The 22,828-nt window shown below is 34.7% G+C and overlaps 2 protein-coding genes and 1 pseudogene across 4 annotated transcripts; 2 read left to right on the plus strand and 1 right to left on the minus strand.

Moving 5' to 3' along the window:
- Positions 1–10,732: 10,732 nt before the first annotated feature.
- On the minus strand, positions 10,733–13,425 carry LOC113316636. Its single transcript, XM_026564811.1, has 6 exons — positions 13,333–13,425; positions 12,536–13,105; positions 12,249–12,442; positions 11,512–12,160; positions 11,281–11,334; positions 10,733–11,080 (listed from the first exon to the last, which is right to left on the minus strand). Exons 1-6 carry the CDS (start codon positions 13,423–13,425, stop codon positions 10,733–10,735), a joined length of 1,908 nt encoding a protein of 635 aa, XP_026420596.1.
- Positions 13,426–17,572: 4,147 nt separating this feature from the next.
- On the plus strand, positions 17,573–21,480 carry LOC113287959 (maf-like protein DDB_G0281937). Of its 3 annotated transcripts, XM_026536859.1 has the most exons (10): positions 17,573–17,875; positions 18,003–18,074; positions 18,165–18,239; positions 18,973–19,056; positions 19,377–19,460; positions 19,876–19,945; positions 20,019–20,110; positions 20,532–20,573; positions 20,671–20,751; positions 21,087–21,480. In XM_026536859.1, the coding sequence occupies exons 1-10, from the start codon at positions 17,849–17,851 to the stop codon at positions 21,156–21,158; spliced, it is 699 nt and encodes a 232-aa protein (XP_026392644.1). In that variant the 5' UTR covers positions 17,573–17,848; the 3' UTR covers positions 21,159–21,480. The 3 variants fall into 3 exon arrangements, with proteins under 3 accessions (XP_026392644.1, XP_026392662.1, XP_026392654.1); XM_026536877.1 differs by lacking the exon at positions 19,377–19,460 and having other exon boundaries at positions 17,575–17,875; XM_026536869.1 differs by lacking the exon at positions 18,973–19,056 and having other exon boundaries at positions 17,577–17,875.
- A 177-nt stretch (positions 21,481–21,657) lies between these two features.
- On the plus strand, positions 21,658–22,394 carry LOC113316704 (annotated as a pseudogene).
- Positions 22,395–22,828: the final 434 nt, after the last annotated feature.

The following is a 22,828-nucleotide window of genomic DNA, read 5'->3' on the forward strand; positions in this document are numbered from 1 at the left end:
ATGATCCTTGACAATATGTATATGGAGTTTATATCTCTAACCTCTACCCAATCAGTATGTATATAGGCAAGAGTCTGTGAACCTCATCGTTTAGAAGAATACTTGGACGATCTCAAAAATCCATATCCAAGATCAATCTAGTTGTATCCAAATAATCCAATCAGAATTCTTCCAAGTAATTAAACTTGTTATCTAGCTTTTAAGATACAAATTCTTCAAGAAACGAGTCTCGTAGTCGATCAGAATTAAATGGACGTATCTACTAAGATTGAATACAGACAATTTGCGTAAATCCGATCATAAAGACACCAGAAGATAAATATAAACTATAAAATGTGAAAAAGGAAAAACACAAGACACCATAAGTTTTGTTAACGAGGAAACCACCATAGCAGAAAAACCCTGGGACCTCGCCCAAATTGGAACACCAAATTGCATTAAGCCGTTACAGACACCAGCCTACTATCAAATTTCTGACTGGAATGTAGTTGAGACCGAATCTACCCTCCAAGTTATTCAATTACAGTCGCGCTCCTTACGTGTCTTGAACCTCACAAGGCTCTACGCAATTGATTCCCTTAGTTGACGTCCTTTACAACCTAAATGTTGCTTCAGCCAAAGTGAAGACTTTTGATACCAATTTATCTCTAACATATAAGCCTATTTGATTACCTTTTAGATCAAAGATCAAGGTGAGGAAATCTGGTTGTAATAGAAAAAGAGTGCAAACCTCACAAATCCGGAATTTACCTCCCGAAGAGCATCCTAAATTCTTAACCACTTCTCAAGATTTTTTTCAAAAGATCAATGAAGATTAGTTTTTACATATCTATCTTGAGGAATCACAAAGTCTGATACGGAGAGAACTTTGCGATTACTATATATCTTGCCTGAAAGAGATTGCGAAAACCCACTAACATAAAAGCAAAATCAGGATACACGAACTATCAAGGTAAAGATAATCGGACATGGCTTCACGAATCCCTAAAGCGAAGTCTTTTAGTTGTTGACCTAATTATGTTTCTTAGAGGAAACCTACGTCTATAGAGAATGACTCTAAAATTAACTAGGACACAAATTTCTATGGATTGGATTTCCCAGAGCATCTCTATTTATAGATTTCAATGACCAGGGGTTGCTTAGAATTCAAGCTAAGATAACTTGAGAATAAAGCAAACACCTAAGAATTTAATCATGATACATACACATAAGTGTTTGAGTGATCAAGAAATTCTTACAAGAGTTTGAGAGAGTTCTAGCATTGCTAAACATATTCAAAAAATAAGTCTTTGAGCATCTCTTAAAATTTACTGGGACGGTTGGTCCAACATCTCGTGAACTGTCAGGCTTGTTCACGAGTTAGGGTGCAACGTTTTGTGAACCGGGTTTTCCAACCTTACAAGACTACCAAACTTAGTTGAGTACGGTTCGTGAACCGGGTTAGTCAACTGCTAGCTTATAATACCAAATTTCAAAATTCAGTTCACAATGGTTTGTGAACCGTCTCATTATTGTAGTTTGTGAACTGGTTCGTCAACCTCATGTATTTCTGAAACTCAGATATCTATGGTACCCTGAACACAAATATTACATAGTTAAATATTTTTGTCTTATGATTTTTGAAATATTACATTTTCATGGGAAATTTTCAATTGATACACAAATTAATCCACACAATATATTGTTTAGAAATAATGTTGTTAAGTATCTTTGAACATCTTTGCCAAAATCATATTTTGAGACTTTTAACAAGACGAGCTTGATTCAAAATTTATTCTTTGTAAATGATAAGATAGTGAGTAAAATAGAATGGTTCAATCTTCACATACCTGATACACAAGTTCTCTAAATGTCTTTGTCGATCTTCAGTCTTCGAGGGTGATGTCTGATACTGAACTACCAAATTCTAACCTAGTCCGAGACTTGACTTAGTAGACTAAAATCAAAATATAGTTTTGATCATTTAACATTGACAACAAGCTTGAGATAAAAAAAACTCGTGGGTTCAATCGAGCATTCCTCTAACAATCTCCCCCTTTGTCAATTTTGTGACAAAACTATTCAATACATATGGATTCAAAATAAATAAACTTGGCAGCTCAATCCACCATGATTGATTTCCTTGGTTCTTCAACAAACGCCTTGAATTCTTCTTAAATTAAGTTCTTCTATTGGAAGCATGTGTTCGTTTAGCATCTTCGTTGTTCAAGATATGCAGCGATAACAACTTATGTGATTACTCAAAAATAGATTTGATAAAATGAGGTAATCATGCTCTACTCATCGGTTGTTATACCGAAATATAATATTGTTACTTTCCTCAAAGTTAGATTGCACCACAACTTTGAAGCAATACAACGTGATATGTTCTCCCCCTTATTAAATACTTACATCTTTTACAAAATAAGTAAAATCTATAGATAATAATCCTCTCCCTTTTACATGATGCTCCGAAAATCCATATGTAATGTTGAAGATACTACTTAATAACTCTCCCCCATTTTTGTCAACAAAATTGGCAAAGGTGAAAGATTGGGATCAAGATGAATTAAACAAAAGCGTATTCAAGACTAGAGAACACATACCAATTAATATTTAGTTTAGACAATTTCACCAAGTAAACTTTGTTCGCGTCAAGGAAATATAAAGGTACAAGAATCTCATACAATTCCACATTCTCTCTCCCCACAAAGATATTACCATTAAGCACAATTTCAAAAGAACTCTTTCCCATTTGATGTCATTCCCGAAAGAATAACATGAGCGACCTTAACTTTAATTACAAGAGAAGAATTTTCCATGTACATACAAATTTACTCGCCAGTTACTAGCAAAGTAAATAAGTATCCCAATATTTTTCTCTCTTCTCGCCAGTTACGATTTTTTTTCTTCAAATATAGCGATCTTAATGTTAGAGGCACTATGACATAAGATTTTTGCGAGAAAAATAATCATCGACAAAAACAATTCTCTAGCCAGTTACGAACAAGAGAACAATTAGTGCGATATGACTCACCATAATAATTATAACTTCTCTATCCATGTACGAACATAGAGATTAAAGTTCACCACTTATTCCATAGCGGTTATGCATTCAAGGAGGTAAGTAGATTCGTAGAGAACATCTTACGGAATCCCGTAGCAGTATATTCACAGAAGTATAATCATGGAAAGATAAATACTTTCATTCATTAAATAGTTTACTCCATTTTTTGCAAGAGTTAAAAGCTTAACCTATGAGAAAATATGATATCTATGTTTAATCACCAGAATATCATAGCAAAGAACAAATTTTACAAAATAACAAATACTTATATATAATCCATGAAGATTAGATATTGCAAGTCATATTCCAAAATTAAATTTAATTAAATAAACTTTAAATATGTAAGATAATAGTAATTGGAATAGCTAATGTAGCACATAAGAACTACTCTGAAATCTAGTGTTCCTCCTTAAACAATAAAAATAAAATTCCTAGGAGTTGACTAGTAAAAACATCTTTGAAGAAGGCTTTTTCATCACCGAAATCTTCATCATCAATTGACAACGGACATAACGTTCATGAATAAGAGTGTTAACTCCTTCAAACCTGCTCGGCCGGTATATAAGGAGTGCTTCTTAAATGTCGAGAGATTTCTGCGGAATGTCCCTACGACCTTGCACTTCCATCTTGGTCTTCTTAAGATCTTCAAGAATATTAACAAATCTCTTTTGGTTTGAGAAATTTGATTTAGCTTTCTTCACGTTCTTTCTTTTTCTCTTAAAAAGCGAATCCTTCTCCTTATGATAAGAATTCTCAACACTTTTTATTATTGAATCAATAACTATGGGAATAAAGGATTTACCAGAAGAGATCATACTTGAAGATACCATAGATCAGAAATTTTGAGTATGTAATTCGTGTAAAACACAAATATATAGAACTTCAAGATCACTTTATTTTTTGGAAGAGTTCCAAAACTAGTGAATTGTTAGAAAGGAAGACTAATAACCATTAAATTCATGAGCTGACCTACTTCTTAAAAGAAGATCGTTCACGAACTAAATACCAAACAAAAAGGTGAAATATAATTTTACCCTTTCTTAAAGTTTGCACATGAGTAAATTTACTATTATTACTTGAAAGATAGAGTGAAGTGAGCGTAAGTAATAGTTTCTAGAGGTAAAATTCTTTGAACAATCAACAAATAAGTTTCCTTGCAGTTTAAGTGAGAATAAGTTTTGACCATTTAAAATTAACCAATTCAAAAACCAGAAGACTACAGGATTTAAAGGAGTAAGGCTCGATATGAACTATTATAATTTTTCGTTTTTCTGTGGCATGAATAAATTAAAAAATTATTATTCTTGAGTTTGTGAAAGAGGATAAAAATTCAAGTAATAAGATTCAAGACACAAACTAGAAAGTATGTCCCAAAGCATTTGGAGGTGCACGGCTCTTATATCTTTTCAGGGCACATGAGACAAGAAAACACCTTTTCAACACAATTCTTTTGTGTTAGGGTAAGAAACAGTAGGCTCACTGCTTGATTCCTGCACGAGTTTGGATGATGATGATGTAAGTTTTCTTGAGAACTGTTTATTTAACTTCTTGAGAAGATCTCTAAACTGTCTTGTAATAAGACAAACCGAATTCTCAAGATCTTTATGTGATAATTCATGAAGGAGATCTTTCTCAGAGCTTCCAACACTGTCACTTTTCTCAAGAACATTAGTGTTTTTAAGTGCTTTGAATGCAATATTTTGATCAGCTTTAGCTTACTGTTCATGGTCAAAGATCTTTAACTTTACAACAAGGGTGCTTCTGGAAAGTGTTGTAAGATCGTTTTCTTTAGTGATTTCTTAAACTCGTATCGAGCTGGTAAAGATCTCAGAATTTTCATCACAATATCCCGTTTAGGAGTAGTCATTCTTTATGAATGACAAGCGTTCAGTATTTCCGAAAATTTATGATTAAATTCCTTAAACGAATCCTCATCATCCATACAAAGGTTTTCCCAGTCAGAATTAGATTTTGAAGTCGTGCTTCCTTTTCTGCGGAATTTCTTTCAAATACAGTTTCTAAGATATCCCAAGCATCTTTTGATCTAGTGCACATAGGCACATGATGCTGAAGATCTTGGCTTATGGCGTGGATAATAACATTTAATCCGTCAGAGTTGTGTTTAGCAGCACTAATTTCAATATCGATATATGCTTCTATACATTTAGGAACCATATTAGCTCCTTCTCCGACCATTGAAGTATTATATCCTCTTACAGTAAGAACGCATGTTTGAAAGTCATGAGCTTGTAAGAAGGAGCACATAACATTTTTCCACATTAGTAATTTTTGCCATTGAAGGCTGGCAGAACGTTAATAGGGATTGCACTCCTATCCATAATACATATCACTTCAAACATAGACTTATTAGGTCTAACAGTGCTTGTTTGCTCCAACGAATAAAAACAAAAATCCCTAAATTGTAAGAAATACCCTTACAAATGCCGATCACGTCAGTTTTGTAATATTTATTAAATAATTAATTTTCAAAAATCGTATAAAATCCTCTTGAGCTGAAAGTTGGAAGGAAGTTTCCCCGAAGCTCACTTATGATGGGAGGAAAACCCACCGAACTCTCCTATAACATGGACTCATTCGTACACCACCAACTTTTTTATTGGGCAACCCCTACAGATAAAACCTAAAACTATTTCAATTAGACCAATTGAATGATCCTTGACAACACGTATATGGAGTTTTTATCTCTGACATATTCTTAATCAAAACGTATCTAGACACGAGTCAATGAACCTGATTGTTTAGAATAATACTTGGACAATCTCAAAAATCAATATCCAAGATCAATCTAGTCATATCCAAATAATCTAATCAGAATTCCCCCAAGTAATTATAGTTATTATCTATCTTTCAAGATACGAATTCTACAAGAAACGAGTCGCATAATCGTTCGCAATTAGATAGACGTATCTACTAAGACTGAATGCATACAACTTGCGCAAACCCAATTATAAAGATAAAAAATATAATGGAGAAATGGAAAAACACAAGACACAAGAATTTTTGTTAACGAGGAAACCGCAGTAGCAAAAAAAATAAAAAACTGGACCTCGTCCAGATTTGAACACCAAACTGCATTAAGCCGCTACAGACACTAGCCTACTATCATACTCCGGGCTGGAATATAGTTAAGACCGAATCCACCTTCCAAGATATTCAGTTATAGTCTCACTCCTTACGTCTCTTTAACCTCACAAGGATCTACGCTATTGATTCCCTTAGTAGACATCCTTTATAACCTAAGAGTTACTTCAGCCGAAGTGAAGACTTTTGATACCAATTTGGTTATAACAGATAATCCTATTTGATTTCGTTTAGATCAAAGATCAAGGTGAGGAAATATTTTTCCAATATAGAAAGCTAATAATACTCACAAATCCGAAACTTACGACTCCCCAAGAGCAGCCTAGATTCTTAACCACCTCTCAAGAACAATCTTCAAATAATCAATTAAGATCAGTTTTCAGATATCTATCTTGAGAAATCACAAAATTTGAGACGAAGAGAACTTTGCGGTTACTATCTATCTTTCCTAAAAGAGATTACAAAAACATCGATAACAGAAAGGCAAGATCAGGATACACGAACTATCAAGGTAAAGATAGTCGGACCTGGATTCACGAATCCCTAAAGCGAAGTTTTTTAGTCGTAGACCTATTTATGTTTCTCAGAGGAAACCTAGGTATATAAAGGACGACTCTAGAATCAACTAGGACACAAATTTCCATGGATTGGATCTCCCATAGCATCTATATTTATAGATTTCAAAGACTAGGGGTTGCTTAGAATTCAAGCTAAGATAACTTGAGAATCAAGCAAACGCTTTTAGGTCATGAAAATACATTAAAAAACTATACACTAGGAACCCGTTCTGGAACCGTGTATAATGATTGTTCGGTTTGGCAAGTATGCCAAAGAAGTAAAACAATTTGATGTTCATTTAAACATCTAAGAGTTTAATCATGATCCACACATAAGTGTTTGGGTAATCAACGAATCCTTAGAAGTGTTTCAGAAAGTTCTAGCAATGCTAAACATGCATATTTAAAAAATAAGTCTTTGAGCATCTGCCAAAATCTATTGGGACGGTGGGTACAATGGTTCTTGGACCGTTAGGCTTGTTCACGAGTCAGGGTGCAATGGTTCGTGAACCGGGTTTGCCAACCCTACAAGACTACTGAACTCAGTTGACCACAATTCGTTCTTCAACTGCTAGCATATAATACCAACTTTCAAAATTCAGTTCACAACGGTTCGTGAACTTTCCTCATCCGAACTTGCGGTTTGAACTAGTTCATTAACCCTCCTATATTTCTAAAACTCAAAAATCTATGGTTTGCGAACTGGTTCGCCAACCTACCCTGAGCAGAAATATCAGATAGTTCAATATTTATCTCTTATGATGTTTGAAACATTCCCACATGATAAAACATTCGCATGAGAATTTTTCAATTGATCCATGAATTAATTCACACATTAAATTAAGAACTAAAGTTGTTAAGGATTATTGAACAACTTTGATAGAATCATGTTTTGAGATTTTTAACAAGAAAAGCTTGACTCGAAATTTATTCTTTGTAAGTCTACTAGAAGTCATACGATATCGTCTCAAAAACATAGTTAGGTAAGATAGTGAGTAAAATAGAATGGTTCAGTCTTCACATACCTGATATATAAGTTCTTCAAATGTCTTCCTCGATCTTCAGTCTTCTAGAGTGATGTCTGATACTCAACTACCAAACTCTAACCTAGTCTAAGACTTGACTTAGTAGACTATAAATCAAGATATAGTTTTGATCAGCTACCATTTACAACAAGTCTGAGATAACAAAACTTGTGGGTTCAACCAAGCATTGCTCTAACAAGGTCACTAAGAAAATTTTGAATCAGGTGATTGGATGAATAATTTGGGATCTGAAGATAGAATTTGGATGAGATTACGTTGTGGGTTTCGATCCACGAGGGAAACATTGACATGTTACAGAGGTAAATTCAAGGTTATATGCAGGGACAAGATTAGGGATCCTTTCAATGTTATTTTGACCTGGGATGCTGCTAATAATCAAGTGAAGAAGTGAAAGAACTAAAAAAAAAACCTCTATCGTAGGGGCCTTCAAGGTTTTAGTTTTGAGGGATCACAAGATGACAAAACCATGTCTTCAAATAATAATCAACAAAACCCCTTATCCTACTAATTTTGTTAATGCCTAGAATGCACTTGATTTATTAATACTAATGATTTGATTAACGAAATTAAGTAAGGTTAGGGATTAATCTAGACTTATAACTTGATTTATAATTAGTTTTTGAAAATCAAACTAAGAATTGGGAAAAAATATTTCTTTGAAAAATTGAAACTACTATTAGGAAAGTATAATATACTGTTGCGAGTTCATATTTTATTAATCGTGCACAAAGTCATAGTAATTTACGGTTGAGAAAATTATGAAAAATAACACCTATTGTTAGGAAAAGTTTAATTTTATTTTTTTTTCTTTTGAAAATTTAACCTATAATTAGGTTTCCTAATCGTAAATATAGTATGTCGGAATAAATACAATATGCTGTTGGGAGATTATATTTTCCTAACCGTGGAATATTTCCATGATTGGGATCCCATATATTTCCAACCATTTAATTGGTTTACGGTTGCGATATTGATCTCCAACAGTATTCAGTTCTGAAACTAATTTCTAAATCCTTAATTTAATCAAATCTAACCTATTTACGCCATCACAAGCAACAAAAAATGACGAGTTTGTCAAATTTAAAGTCATTACTGGCTGAGAATTGGCGATTTTGAAGAAGAAAAAATGGAAGAGAAGTCGATGGGAGAGATCAAGAAAGGAAGATAAAGATGATGCATGTTTTTTTTTCTTTGGTTTAGGTTTAGTATACTTAGATTTAAATATGGTAACTAAATTAGTTATCAAAAGAGATTATTGTATTTTTTACATGAATTAGATCCCCTCATCCGCATTTAGGATATTTGAATCCATTTAATGAAATCTTGAATCCCATACAATAATCAAAAATAATAATAATTTGGTAGACATGGGCCAAGGGCTTAAGCCTAACCTGGGTTAGCCTTTCACTGGTCCGTCCCTAGTTATGCGACTAAATGGTGATCACTTTGAGAGTCTTAAGTAACGGTATACTTGGTCGATATGGTAAACTTAAGATCAATTTCTTTTTTTCGAATAAATATTTTTTTTTATTCCAATAAGCACGACAGCGGAAAAATTATTAAATTACAACGATATATCACATGGAAATTATTTAATTTAGATGTTGATTATGGGTCACATGACATATTTTATGCTGCTCTATTTTATTTTTTATTTTTTTATGTCATTTAGAAGATTTAATGGTGGGTTCTAATTATGATCTATATATTTGGTAAGTAGACACTTTGGAGTCAGATGAAAATTTTCTCCCAAACATATTTTTGATCAGAAAGAAAATAACTTTTAATTCGGGGGCAAATTTTAACCGTGATATAAGTTTTGGGTTATCAAGCAAGATTTTGGACAATAACATGTTTTGGATCACAATGTAACTTTAGGTTAGATGTCAATTTTCAAGCCACTACGGCAGATTTTGGATTACAACGTCGTTTATAAGGAAGTACAAATAAAGTAATTTGAGGTGATATTTAAGGGTTAGTATAAGTTTTGGAAGGTCGACGACGAACAATCTCCGCTAACCAAGACAATGTCCGTTTGAATACTCCTCGAGTCACAGAAGAAAAAAATTGAGTTGTGGAAGGTTGATGACGAAAAATCTTCACCTAACCAAGACAATGTCTGTTCTAATACTCCTTCAGTCACAAGAGAAAACATGATTGTTCTCAGGGAGGGAAGCAAAAGAAGAGAAATTAAAGTAATTCTTGGTTGCAAAAACAACGCTCAGTGACATGTGTTTAGCAAGGTCGATTAATGACATATTTCTTAACCGTCTGATCTCAAGCCGATGGCATAAGAATGTCATGATATAATAAGCATTCCCTTTATGATCACAAGAACAACTAGATATAGGTCGGTTAGATAAACCTAATCCTCAGGAATAACATAATGTTGTGCACGTTATTCTTTGATTCTCATAACTTCCACGACCGATTGTTTTTTTTAATGGTGAGAAATACAATGATGTATTCTCGTAGGTGTTGTTAATCGCCAGAAAAAATCCCGAAGTTATCTCCTTATCGTGTGACTAGTCAGTCTCCGTGTATGATGTGTTGGCAGAGTAACAATATTTTACTTTGACAGAGTTAGAAGAACATTCCTTAATTGTACGTTGTAAATTGTCTATGTCATATGGAAAACACAAGATAAAACGAGACAATTACGTGGATCATATGTGAGACAAGAACTAAACTGAGGTGAGTAATTTTTTAGATAGATTTACTATTAGTTTTTAGACAAGGAAAATTTCAGGTCACACAACAAATGTTGATTGGAAGAGTAATTTCCCGAAATGTAATATACTATTTTTTTGATAAAAAGAAGGATGTATTTATCAAGAAATACCAGGAACTAAAAGTCTGGATAACAAAGTTTCAATATGTATAATATCATGACTGAATTCTTCAATGAGAAGTTTATCTCTTCTAACTACTTTCAAAATGGAATCATCTATAGAGTTTAAATTCCTACTGACATGAGAAATTTAAAAAAAATTAAAAGTTTTAAGCAAAAGCTTAATCTCTTGAATGATCTTCCTATTCTCCCATCTGACAGAAAGAGTGCCATTATTGATCGAGTTTACGACAGTCTCAGCATCAGCTACTAGATGAATTCTGTCCAGTTCCATTGCCTTTGCCCATTTCAACCCTTCAATAACAGCTCTACATTCTCCTGCTTCTGCATCAATTATTCCAGCTGCATGAGATCCTTTGAACCCAACGCGTGCACCTGCAACATTATACAGGACAATTCCAAAACCACACTCATCAGTATTTTGATCAAAGGATGTTTCTACAAAGAATTTAAAGACAGATGCTTCATCCAAGATATCCTGCAGACATATAGAATTTCTAGGAATCAGTTCAGGAGATATAGAGACACATCAGTTAAATTATCATTGGGACTGTCCCGAGTGGAGACATTGTAACTAATCAGCTGATATTGAATCCTTGAGACATTGTTCATAGGATTGAGTGTTTTATCCTGAAAAACACAGTCACATCTTTCCTTCCATATTATCCAACTCCCAACCATTAACAAGCTTCTCCAATTGTTAATATCATCTCCTCCTGCATTCTGAACATCCTGAAACCAAGATATAATCCATTCCTTGACAGTTTAACACTGAGTAATGATCTGATCAATATTGATGTTGAGATCACGCCACACTGCCTTAACATGATAACAACTAATAAGAATGTGAAAAAGAGTTTCATTCTCTTGCTTGCAAACCTAACAATGGGTTTCGATATCTTGCATTGCCTGAGATAATCTAACCCTTGTAGGTACTATATTCTTCAAGCATTTCCATATAAAGAGTTTAACACGATGGGGTAACTTCATTTTCCAGAGAGCTTTCCAGACTGATGTTGGATTGTCATTTAAGGAAACTTGACTTTGAGCTCTAGTTTCTATAAGTTTATTGTAGGTAGTCTTGACAAAGTAAATACCATCTTTTGAAGGACTCCATCTAACTATATCTTGTTCATCCTGAGAGAGATGCATATCTTTGATTCTATCAACTATATATGAATTGGAAAATATGTTGAGAAGAGGAATATTCCATCTATTAGACTCAGGTAATATCGGCTCACTGACAAACACATATTGAAGATGTGATGGATGAAGTGGCTCAACTTTTATATCAAGACCAATGATCCATCTGTCAATCCATATTTTAGTTCCCTTGCCATTGTTAACTTCCATGTTGTAGTTTTGTTGAAGTATTGAAAGACCAAGTTCAATCCCCTTCCAAGTCCAAGAAGAATTACTTCTTTCTCCTTCAATATGAAGAAACTCTTCTTTCTTGAAATACTTTGCTTTGAGAATTTTAGTTAACAAATGATCAGAATTTTGACATATTCTCCATGCAATTTTTGTGAGAAGAGCATGGTTTAACATCTCCAGATCCCTGAAATCCAAACCCCCTAAAATCCTTAGATAAGCACATGCTCTGCCATGCAATTAAGTTTAACCCTCTATTAGACTTGTAACCCCACCAGAATTTCCTTTGCAGTGAATCTAGCTTCTTGATAAGAGTCTTAGGTATCTTGAAAGTACTCATCTGATACATGGGAACATCATTAAGCACAACTTTAACCATTGTAGTTCCACCAGCTTGGTGAAGATTAATTCCTTGCCAATTACCAAGTCTTCTCTCAAAAGCAAGCTGAATGTCTTCAAAAGCTTTAACCTTGGATTTACCAATAAGCAAGGGAGGTCATAGATATTTCTCATTTTTCTCCATACATTGAACTCCCAAAATGTTACTGAGAGTGTTACACACAGATGGATTCACGTTGTTACTATAGAAAACAGAAGATTCGTCAAAATTAATGACCTGACCAGACTGTGAACTAAAATCCTTCAAGACTTGAAGAAGATTATTCACACTGATTGAATTATCTTGAGTAAAAATGAGATAATCATCTGCAAAAAGAAGATGATTAATAGGTGGTGCTCCTCTTGCTACTAAAATTCCTTTGATTGCTTTTGAATTATGAGCTTCTAAGAGAGTTCTGGAGAACCATTCCATTGCAATAATGAAGAGATATGGATGATCTCCTTGTCTAATTCCTCTTGTAGGTGAAAATTCATCACATGGTAAACCATTAAGTATGACAGATAAGGAAGTAGTACTGATACATTGCTTGATTAGTTGACACCAATCTTCACAGAATCCAAAACTTTGAAGAACTTTAAGTAGAAAAGGCCATTCCAATATGTCAAAATCTTTTGACATGTCAAGCTTTAAAGCTAGCCATCCACCTTCACCTTCTTTTCTTTTCATTGAGTGAATCAATTCATGAGCTATAATAGTATTATCATTTATAAGTCTGTCTAAAACATATGCTGCCTGATAAGTGGAGATAATTCTTTCCATTAAAGGCTTCATTCTAGAAACTAGGATCTTAGAAATGATTTTATAAGAGGTGTTACGGATCCCCATAGGTTTGAAATCAGAAGGATCCTCATAGGTATGACACCAGAAGGAGAACAAGGTTTGTTCTTTTTTGGAATTAAAGATATGTAAGCTTTGTTGAGCTGTGTGGGTAAGAACTTTGTTGTAAAAAAATTATTAACCATTCCACAAACATCATTACCCACTATACTCCACTGTGACTTGTAAAAACCAGCTTGAAATCCCTCAGGTCCTGATGCAGACCAGCTCTCCATACTTTTGAGAGTTTTATCACTACAAAACAGAAGGCCTCTTGGGACGGCCAAAAAACGTCCCAAGAGGACAAAAAACCGTCCCAAGAGGTATTAGGGACGGTTTATGTACCGTCCCCTATTCCACCGTCACTAATACTATTTTGCCATGTTTTCTTTTTGGGACGGACATATTTTAGCCTTGATTTAAATATTTTATGACTATTAGGGACGGTCAGGCCATCACCGTCCCAAATATCCTTCTTTAGGGACGGTTTTTTCAAAACAGCCGTCCCTAGAAGCTACTTGTTTTGTAGTGTATGTATTTCTTCATTAGATGGAGGTATGAGAAGTAACCTGTTATCTTCTTATGTGATCAGAGTAGGAATATGAATATAATGTTGTTCTTCAATAGTGGAATTTTGAGAAGTACTTATGTTTCTAAAATGCTTAGTCAGCAAAACTGATATATCTTCTCTGGATTGTAGCCAAGTACCATCTTCTGCCGTTAAAGAATCAATGTCATTTCTAGCTCTCTTCCTCTTTGTTAAAGTATGAAAATACTTGGTATTATAATCCATTTTTTTAACAAAGTTATCCCTGGACTTTTGCTTGTGAAACTCATGTTGAATTCTGTGCCACTTATCTAACTCTCTACTCACCTCAATAGCCTTTGAAGTATTATCTGGAGTAAAAGGTAGAGCTTGTATTTCAGATAATTGATGTTGAAGATTATCAACATTCTGATCAATGTTTCCAAAGTGAGTTTTGTTCCATTTGGATAAAGTGATCCTAGTAAACTGAAGTCTTTTAATGAGTTTATAACCTGGAGATCCTTGAACTTACTTTTCCCAAGCTTTAGCAATTCCAGTTGCACAAGTTCTATCATGTAACCATGATTGAAAAAACTTAAAAGGCTTCCAAAGTTTTAGCTGAGAATAATCAGTTACCAATATTATGGGACAATGATCACTTCCTAGTTGATTTAGATGAAGGAGTTTGGAATCTTGAAAATGTAAATTCCAAGAACCATTTACCATAGCCATATCTAACCTTGATCTTTTGATTCCAGTACCCATATTATTGTTGGACCAAGTGTGCTCTCTACCTATAAAACCCAAGTCTTTTAAACCAACTTCTTGAATTATAGAATTGACAAAGCCATCATTTGAAGAAGAAACTGATGAAGGAGAATCTAGAATATGAAAATTAATATCTCCCAGAAGTACCCAAGGTTGAGAGATATTGAGTCCAATGTCTTTGATGAAATCCCATTGTGCTTTCTTCTTAGAGTAATCTAAGTAGCCATACATGCAGGATAATAACAATTATGGTTGACTTGGATCACACTGAACTGCTGCATGAATCATGTTGTTTTCACAACTAACTACATCACAGATAAACCATTTTTCCATAAAAGGGCTAATCCACCAGAAAAGCCAACTGGTTGAAGAAATTTCATATTAGGAAACCTGAGTGGAGCCAATAAAGTTTTCATCTTGTCTTCATGTAATTTTGTTTCACAAAGAAAAATAATGTCAGGATCTTGTGACCTGATAATATCTCTGAGATGGTCTCTGGTAGTTGGGGTGTTGAACCCTTGGAGATTCCAAGAAATTACTTTCATATTATAGTTAGGATGTAAAAAACTAACAATATAAAACAATATTAAAATTTTATGACTAACATGTAATTTGCATGAAAAAATTTAATGAAACTGAAATTTCTAGTTAGACTCTGTAAATTGAATTAAATGCAGGTGTTGAAAAAAGAATACTACATAAAATCAAAATACCTAAATGTAAATTTATTGCAAAAAGAAAAAGAGTATATAATAAGTTTGATACCTGATCCCCCTTGAGTGGTTGCATCAGTTGACTATCTCCAGTTGTGATCATTTGAGCATTAATTGAGGTTGAGATTAGAATCATAATGTTGCTCTGAGAAGAAGTCTCAATCGATGGAGGAACAATGGATGAAGCCTCACCAACTCTGTGACGTTTGCCAAGTCTACTATCTTCCTTAGGTAAAACCCCTTCTTCTTTGAGCAGAGAGTCCAAGTTGATGATTTCACCATCTTTTGGGGGAATGAAAACACTCGATTTGATAAACTTCTTATGATTCTTCTTCATTGCAGGAGTCTTAATTGACACAGGATCACTGTTTGAAGCTACGATGGATATATTTTTATGAATGTTATTAATCTTTCAAACAAAATAAGGCTTCTCATGAGATTTATTCAAGAATATAGCAGCATCCTTACAAGCATCTTTTGAATGATTGATTATATAACACTCAGTACATATGCTTCTAGGTTGGCGCTCAAAAAAGTATTGTTGCCACTTAGTAACACCTGCATTGGTGGAACATTTCACTCCCCTTCTTAGTGGCATTGAGAGATCAACATTAACACAAACTTTCACAGGAACACCGCCAATAGGGATTGCATCTTTCAGTTCTATAACAATAACTTCACCCATGACTTGGCCAATTTTGGTAACTGAAGTGACATTCATATGCTCTGACAATAAGTATTTGAGTTGAATCCAAAATAGTTGAAAACCCCAATGCTTCTCAGTGTAAACCATGCATGGAAATCATGTATAACCAGAAGATGTTTGTTAATGCTCCAGGGCCTTTCATCAATTACTTTGTTAAGCAGCTCCCATTGATTGAACTTGAAAATCATCAGATTTGGTTCAACTTCTACAATTTTTAAATTCTCCAGTGTGAGGAATGGCCAGGTGAAAGTGATGCCCTTTTCAACCATGTCATAACTCATTCGACCATCAATGATTATCTTGCCAATAACACAAGCTTCCCATTCATCCTTCTCTTCTTCTTCCATGTTATTGTTTTTGATGACAAAAACTTCATTAATATCACCCAAATCTAGAGTAGCTTGCTTGAATTTATTAACTAAATCCACAACTTGACTAGATTTACCTTATTCCATTATGTAATTCTCTTGATGAAAAACTTTCACACCCAAATAAGGAGAACTCTCATAGAGAAGATATGTGTGAGAAGGCTGTTGACGAAAATTAGGGCTTAGAGTATAACCAATATTAAGGCTCCGAAAATATAATTGGCTAGATATAATCTTGTTGTATAATTGCAGATAAATTCTGGGCCGATAAGTAAGGTAATAATAATGTTTAGAAATTTTCCTTGGAATTGAAGGATAATAGCTAGCAACAGTGAATGAGAGCAGAAAAATCAGGAAACTGATTAACTGCATGCAGCTGACTCTATGGGTTTTTGATTTTTTTTTTTGAATTTACTGAATGGCGGGATGAGTTGCTACCTAATTCTATTGAGTTGGAACCGATCTGAGACTTCTTCAACACAACACCATTAGCAAAAGCTATGAAACCAATCCACTTTGAACCCTTAAGCAAAAGCTTGTTAATATACTCAGCAAAAGCTATGATCACAACAACAAAAGAGGCAAAAACCATTAGAGAATAATCAGAGAGCAAACACAAAAAGAGGAATCATAAACTTATTATTATTAAAAAGCCATCAAAGAGAAAAAAAAGAAAAGAATGAGAATTAGATAAAACTGATTGTGAAAACAATCAAATAAGTTTAGAAATGTGAATCAACGTACAAAATGAGAATATCCTATGATTAAATGTTATAGAAATACAGTTTATACGTTCAAAAAAAGAAAATCGAGAGAAACTGAGTTAACCCGTTTAGTCGCCCGATCCTCAGAGCTCAAAATTCCTATTAACAAGCTTTTTTTTTAATGTTGCTCTATTTGATGGAAATGTAATATTCTCCGAGTCATTAAGCGAATTGGGGTTTCAAGACAAATACTTCATTGTAAAATCAAATTTTGTATCACGTACAAATTTTTAGACCACAACGGCAATTTCTCAGTCAAGATATTTCTTGAAGGTACAGGCACATGTTTACTGTCACAGTACAGATTCACGAGGTTAATTTCCGATTAGGGTGAACTTTAAGTTACAATGACAAAAATATGTGCAAGCTGCAAAATCCTATCCTTGGTAGTGAAGCAAATTATGAACCCCTTATAAAATTTTGTGGTTAGGAACTTAGGAGGTGTATATTTGAATCGCCTATAAGGATCTAAAAGTATAAAAATGAAGGCCAGAATCGATGAGAAACTCCTATGTGGATCCACCAATTACACAAAGATGATTTGTGCATTCCCTTCCTTCTCATCGATGTCACTAATGTGTCCGATGCGGAGACGGACACGTCCAAGCAGCAGACCTATGACTCCATAGATAAGTCCGTGCCACACAGTCCCCGTGGGCTTGCCCCAACTGTTCCCACATCCTCTCTTTTCCGCACTTTGCTTCCCTGCCTGTCAAGAAGAAACATAAAAGACCCTGGTCTGTGTCGACAAATCCAGTGCTCACAAGTCACAGCAGAACGTGGAAGAAGAAAAAGCAGCAGGCGATTAACAGTAATGGCAGCAAAAACTCATCCCTTTAAGGTAAGGGTTTTCGTTATTCCTATACTCTAGCTATGTTTACGTTTCACTAAAACCCTAAAAGTCCAAGTAATAATCGATGGGTAAATTGGATTTCTGTGCAATGACTTACTTTACAATCTGTTGATAGATAATTTTGGGGTCATCATCAAAGTCCCGGAAAGACATTTTAACTGAGATGGGTTATGACTTCACAATCATGGTAATGTCTTTAATCAATCAATACACATTTGAACCAATGTTTTCATTTTGTGCTGGGAGGTTTACTTGGTGTCTTTTGTTTATAATTTAGACTGCAGACATTGATGAGAAAGAAATTCGAATGGAAAAGCCAGAAGATTTGGTTATGGCTCTAGCCGAGGCAAAGGTTTGAGCTTCTCCACTCTGAAATTTAATTATGCTATGATGTTTCTATCCGAGAAAAGAAGAAGAAATGGTGTAGAACGATTACTCCCAGCTTTGCATATGATCTTGACTTTAGGATAGAGGTGCTTTTGTTGTGTTGACTAGATTGTTCATCTGTTTAACTGTTTATGTTAGAAAAGGGGAGCAAACTGCAAGAATAATGGGTTGGATATTACATCACTATGTTCTTATGCATACCACCATGCATTCATCTCTGAAGCAATGTTTTACTGCACTTCATGAAACACCCTTCTGCAGGTTGGAAACTAATAAATTTTCAATATAGAAAATAAATGTAAAATGCTCCTGCACCAATCACATCTAGAAACTGATGAAATTCTAGTTTCAAAAGTTGGAATTAGTTGCGCCTCAAACTAAGAAAAAGTGCAATCCTTGACAAAAATTATAGATGTTGCTTATGTCACCGTTATTAGAAGGGTTAAAGCAATTAAATTTGAATGAGGTTTATTTCCTAATTAAATTTCTACCCCTCGTTACTCTTAGCCATCGGGCATGGGTTCCACCCTTTATTTCAATGCATTTATTCAGCCTTTTTCCGTTTTTTTTTTTAATTTGAAGGTGTTATTTGTGTATGTTTAGTTCCTTGCAGTTTTTCTATCATATCACTTCAGATGTTGTGTATAGGTACTAGGTGACCCATAAGGTTTCTGACCTCAATATTGTACTTCCCTCAGGCCAATGGCATCATAACAAGGATTCAAACTACTGATTGTTCTGAGAAGAATGCTGAACCAGCACTTTTAATCACCGCTGATACAGTATATCCAAATAACTTCTTTCCTTTTTCTTCCAGTGATAGTAGAGTTCTTTGTGCTGGTAAAGGTTGACATCTATGTACCAAGGATACGTTGTTGTTAAGGCTCTCGGTTTATTTTAAGTTGTACTTGAAATATTTGTAGTCTGTTTTGCTAAACCGGATCCATTGTTCTATAAACAATTTCAACTTTGTTGTTTGTGATTGTTGTGGTTTTATTTTACTCTTCCAAATATCTTTATTAAGTTCATGTCGAATTATGGAGAACTTGAAAGAGGGGTAGATTTATCTCTTACCTCATCTGAATGGAAATTTTCTTCTCAGGCAGATGCCATTTTATCGAGGCTCCAAACTGATGTGAACAAAGAGGAAGATGCTGAGTCAACACTTTTGATCACTGCTGACCAAGTACACCTCTTTTTTGTTGCTTTTATTACCGAGGACCTTCCTGTATTAGTGAATTATCTTCATGTCATGTGCACTTGATAAATCAGCAAATTATCTCTGTATTAGTAAATTACGCACTGTGACTGGTGGCATGTTTCACCCGTAAGGAGTACTCATCTGCTCTCTAGTTGGGTACTTGGGTACAAGTTCTGAAAAAGATTTCTTACTCTACAGATAAGAATCAAGATGCAGCAAGTATATGTTTTCCTTAAAAATTCATTTAAGTATAATACTGGAATAGTGGGTAGGTCTGAGGAGCACAACATCCATCTGTATCCTTGGTCATAGATAAATTACTGGTAATGGACCGTGTTACTGTTATGTCTATAAGCTTATTTGTGGTTCTTGCTTAATGCTTAATTTACTTGATTTGGAGGTCGTGGTCTATGAAGGTGTAATTAGAGAAAAGCCGTCCAGCAAAGAAGAAGCTCGCCAGTTTATCAAAGGTCTGACAACTGTGTTCTTTGTCTTCTAAATTGAATAACATGGTCGGATGACTTACATCCTCATGACTTTCAGGATATTCTGGTGGGCGCGCAGCTACAGTGGGATCTGTACTTGTTACCAACCTTACAACGGGTACAAGAAGAGGCGAGTGGGACAGAGTGGAGGTAAAATTGTTCACCATTCTTCTTAATCTGATTTTCTCTGTAATATACTTGTCCTGTATTTATATATGGGCACCTCTTCATTTGTCACAAATACCAGAGTAAAAAAAACAGGGTTCATTGGATAATCAGAGCTTCATAGAATCTGCTAAGAATTTTGGTGCTGACATCTTCTATGTGATTCCCTGAGATTTTGATTTTTTGACGTTCTTGATACATCATCACAGTGATTGTACATATCAAGGAGCCCAGATTTCTTCTTTTCTTTGTGTTGTCAAGTTTACCTCTAACATGATATTCAACTATGTATTGCATCTTCTCACCTGAATAAGTTTTTAGTCGTCATTGTGAATGTGTCCTTTTAATATTTGATATGCTCAGAATAAATGGAGGAATAATACTTCTTGTGGTAATGTGAATGCAGATCTATTTTCGCGAGATACCTGATGAAGTCATAGAGAAGCTGGTAAGTGTGTTAAAAGAATCTAGCGGAACTCACTCATTGGTTCTTCTTTCATAACTAAATGAGCAGGCAAGGTTGATGGTTCCTTTGTTGCGTTCAGGTGGATGAGGGAGTTGTTCTCTATGTTGCTGGGGGTCTAATAATTGAACACCCGTTGATATTGCCCTTCATTGAAAAAGTGGTAGGTTTTCAGTTAATTCTCCTTTTCTCTCCTTTATTTTCATACTCATTTTTGTTCTCAAGTTGAATGGGGTTCTGATGATCAAAAATTCAAACGTGTTACAAGAGTTTCAATAACCTTGCTAGGTGAATTTATAAAAACTGCACAATTGTAGCTGTGGGGTGTTATTGTACAAAAGTACAAATAGGGTTCAGGGTTCAGGGCGGAGTTGACAGTTTGGCACTAACGCCCTATGGCTACAATCATGTGTGTTGGCCACCATCACGCTTATTTGTCTAAGCAACCACATTGTTCATCTATTATCTTACAGACATACATTTGGTGGTAATGTGCAGGAAGGGACCACTGATAGCGTTATGGGACTACCCAAGGCTCTCACAGAAAAGCTCATACATGAGGTCCTTTAGGTGCCTGGCAGTCATTCTACCCTACTTATTCGTCTGATTCCTTTGCTTGTTCATCATCAGCCGTTTTTGTGTTTTGACTCTTTCGACCCAACAATATCTAAATGAAACAGTTTATTCTATAAATAGTTATATTAGGTCATGCGATCTACATTGGCAATTTTTAGGCCATTCATTTGGGACTGTCAAACTGATGACTCATATTATATTACAATCTAATGTAATCCGTAGGGATTAAATCCATGGATTAGTTTTATTTATTTTTCGGAGAAAATACATGGATTTCAATCCCATATTGTTAATCTAGGCTGTTGGTTTTAATTTATCTGTAATCCACTTTCTTCATCTATGTAATATGGAAAAAATTCTGTCAACAACATGGACCAAGAACTGCGAGTAAAATTTTGTTATTCTGTTAAACAGAGTAAGCCTATAAATTCTGCACATCTCATCCTAGTGTTTTCATCAGCCTCAAGTTATAACACTTGTAGTTTCTGAATTGTTCTTGTTTTTCTTTTTCTTTACTCTCCGGAGAAATACAGATAGTAAAGGAAAAGGAAACAAGAACAAATTACACAGAGATGACTACCGCAAACACCGATGCAATCCGTAATATCATTGGGGTGATCGGAAATGTGATTTCTTTTGGTCTATGCACCTACATTTTATAAGATCATCAAGAAAGGAGCAGTGGAGGATTTTTCTCCAAACCCTTACCTCGCCACCATACTCAACTGTGCACTATGGGTTTTTTATGGCCTTCCTTTTGTTCATCCACACAGCATTCTTGTTGTCACCATCAATGGAGTGGGTCTCGTTGTAGAATTCGCCTACATCTTCACTTATCTCATGTACGCCAACAAAAAGCAAAGACTGTACGTGTTCAAAGTGTTGGCAATTGAAATAGTTTTCTTTGCCTTGGTAGTTGGTGTTACTCTTGGGTTCCTGCACACTGTCGAGAGAAGGACAATAGTTGTCGGAATTTTCTGTCTCATCTTCAACATTGCCATGTATGCAATGCCATTGGACGTAATGCTGTTGGTTATCAGAACAAAAAGTGTTGAGTACATGCCGTTTTTCCTTCTCCTTGCAAATTTCCTCAATGGTGGAACTTGGTTGACGTTCGCATTGCTCCGTTTCGATCTTTACATCTTTATAAGTAATGGCTCTGGTTGTATTCTTGGATTAATCCAATTCAACTTAAGCGAATTGATTTCTCCACCACTTTTGTTATCTTAACGACGGGTTTTCAAAGTGTATATGCTCACTTTTGATACGTATATAGAGCTTTATAACAATAATATATCCCGAAAATATTAGACTCAGGTCCGCAACCGCTTAGGTTTTATTCAAAAAAAACAGCGTAAAAAATGTGAAATAATATGAGTGGATCCACCTTCATTAATAATGGAACCTAATGTATGAGCTTCACATGGATTTCTAGTGACTAAAAAGTTGGTTATGGAGCCTTGATGCAATAGCAAATGTCTAAGTTACCTTCCATCTAAACATAAAAACATAAAAACTAAAATCAAAACCTAATTCTAATTCCAAATCCGGTCCTCTTCTTCCTCTAAACTTCCTCTCATTCATCAACCGTAAATCCTTCCATCTTTTTTTCTCAATTGAAATCATTTCGTCTTCAAATAAACGACGATTCGAAAAACTTACAA

Source organism: Papaver somniferum, chromosome 1 (assembly GCF_003573695.1).
Source record: "Papaver somniferum cultivar HN1 chromosome 1, ASM357369v1, whole genome shotgun sequence".
Lineage (NCBI taxonomy): Eukaryota > Viridiplantae > Streptophyta > Magnoliopsida > Ranunculales > Papaveraceae > Papaver > Papaver somniferum.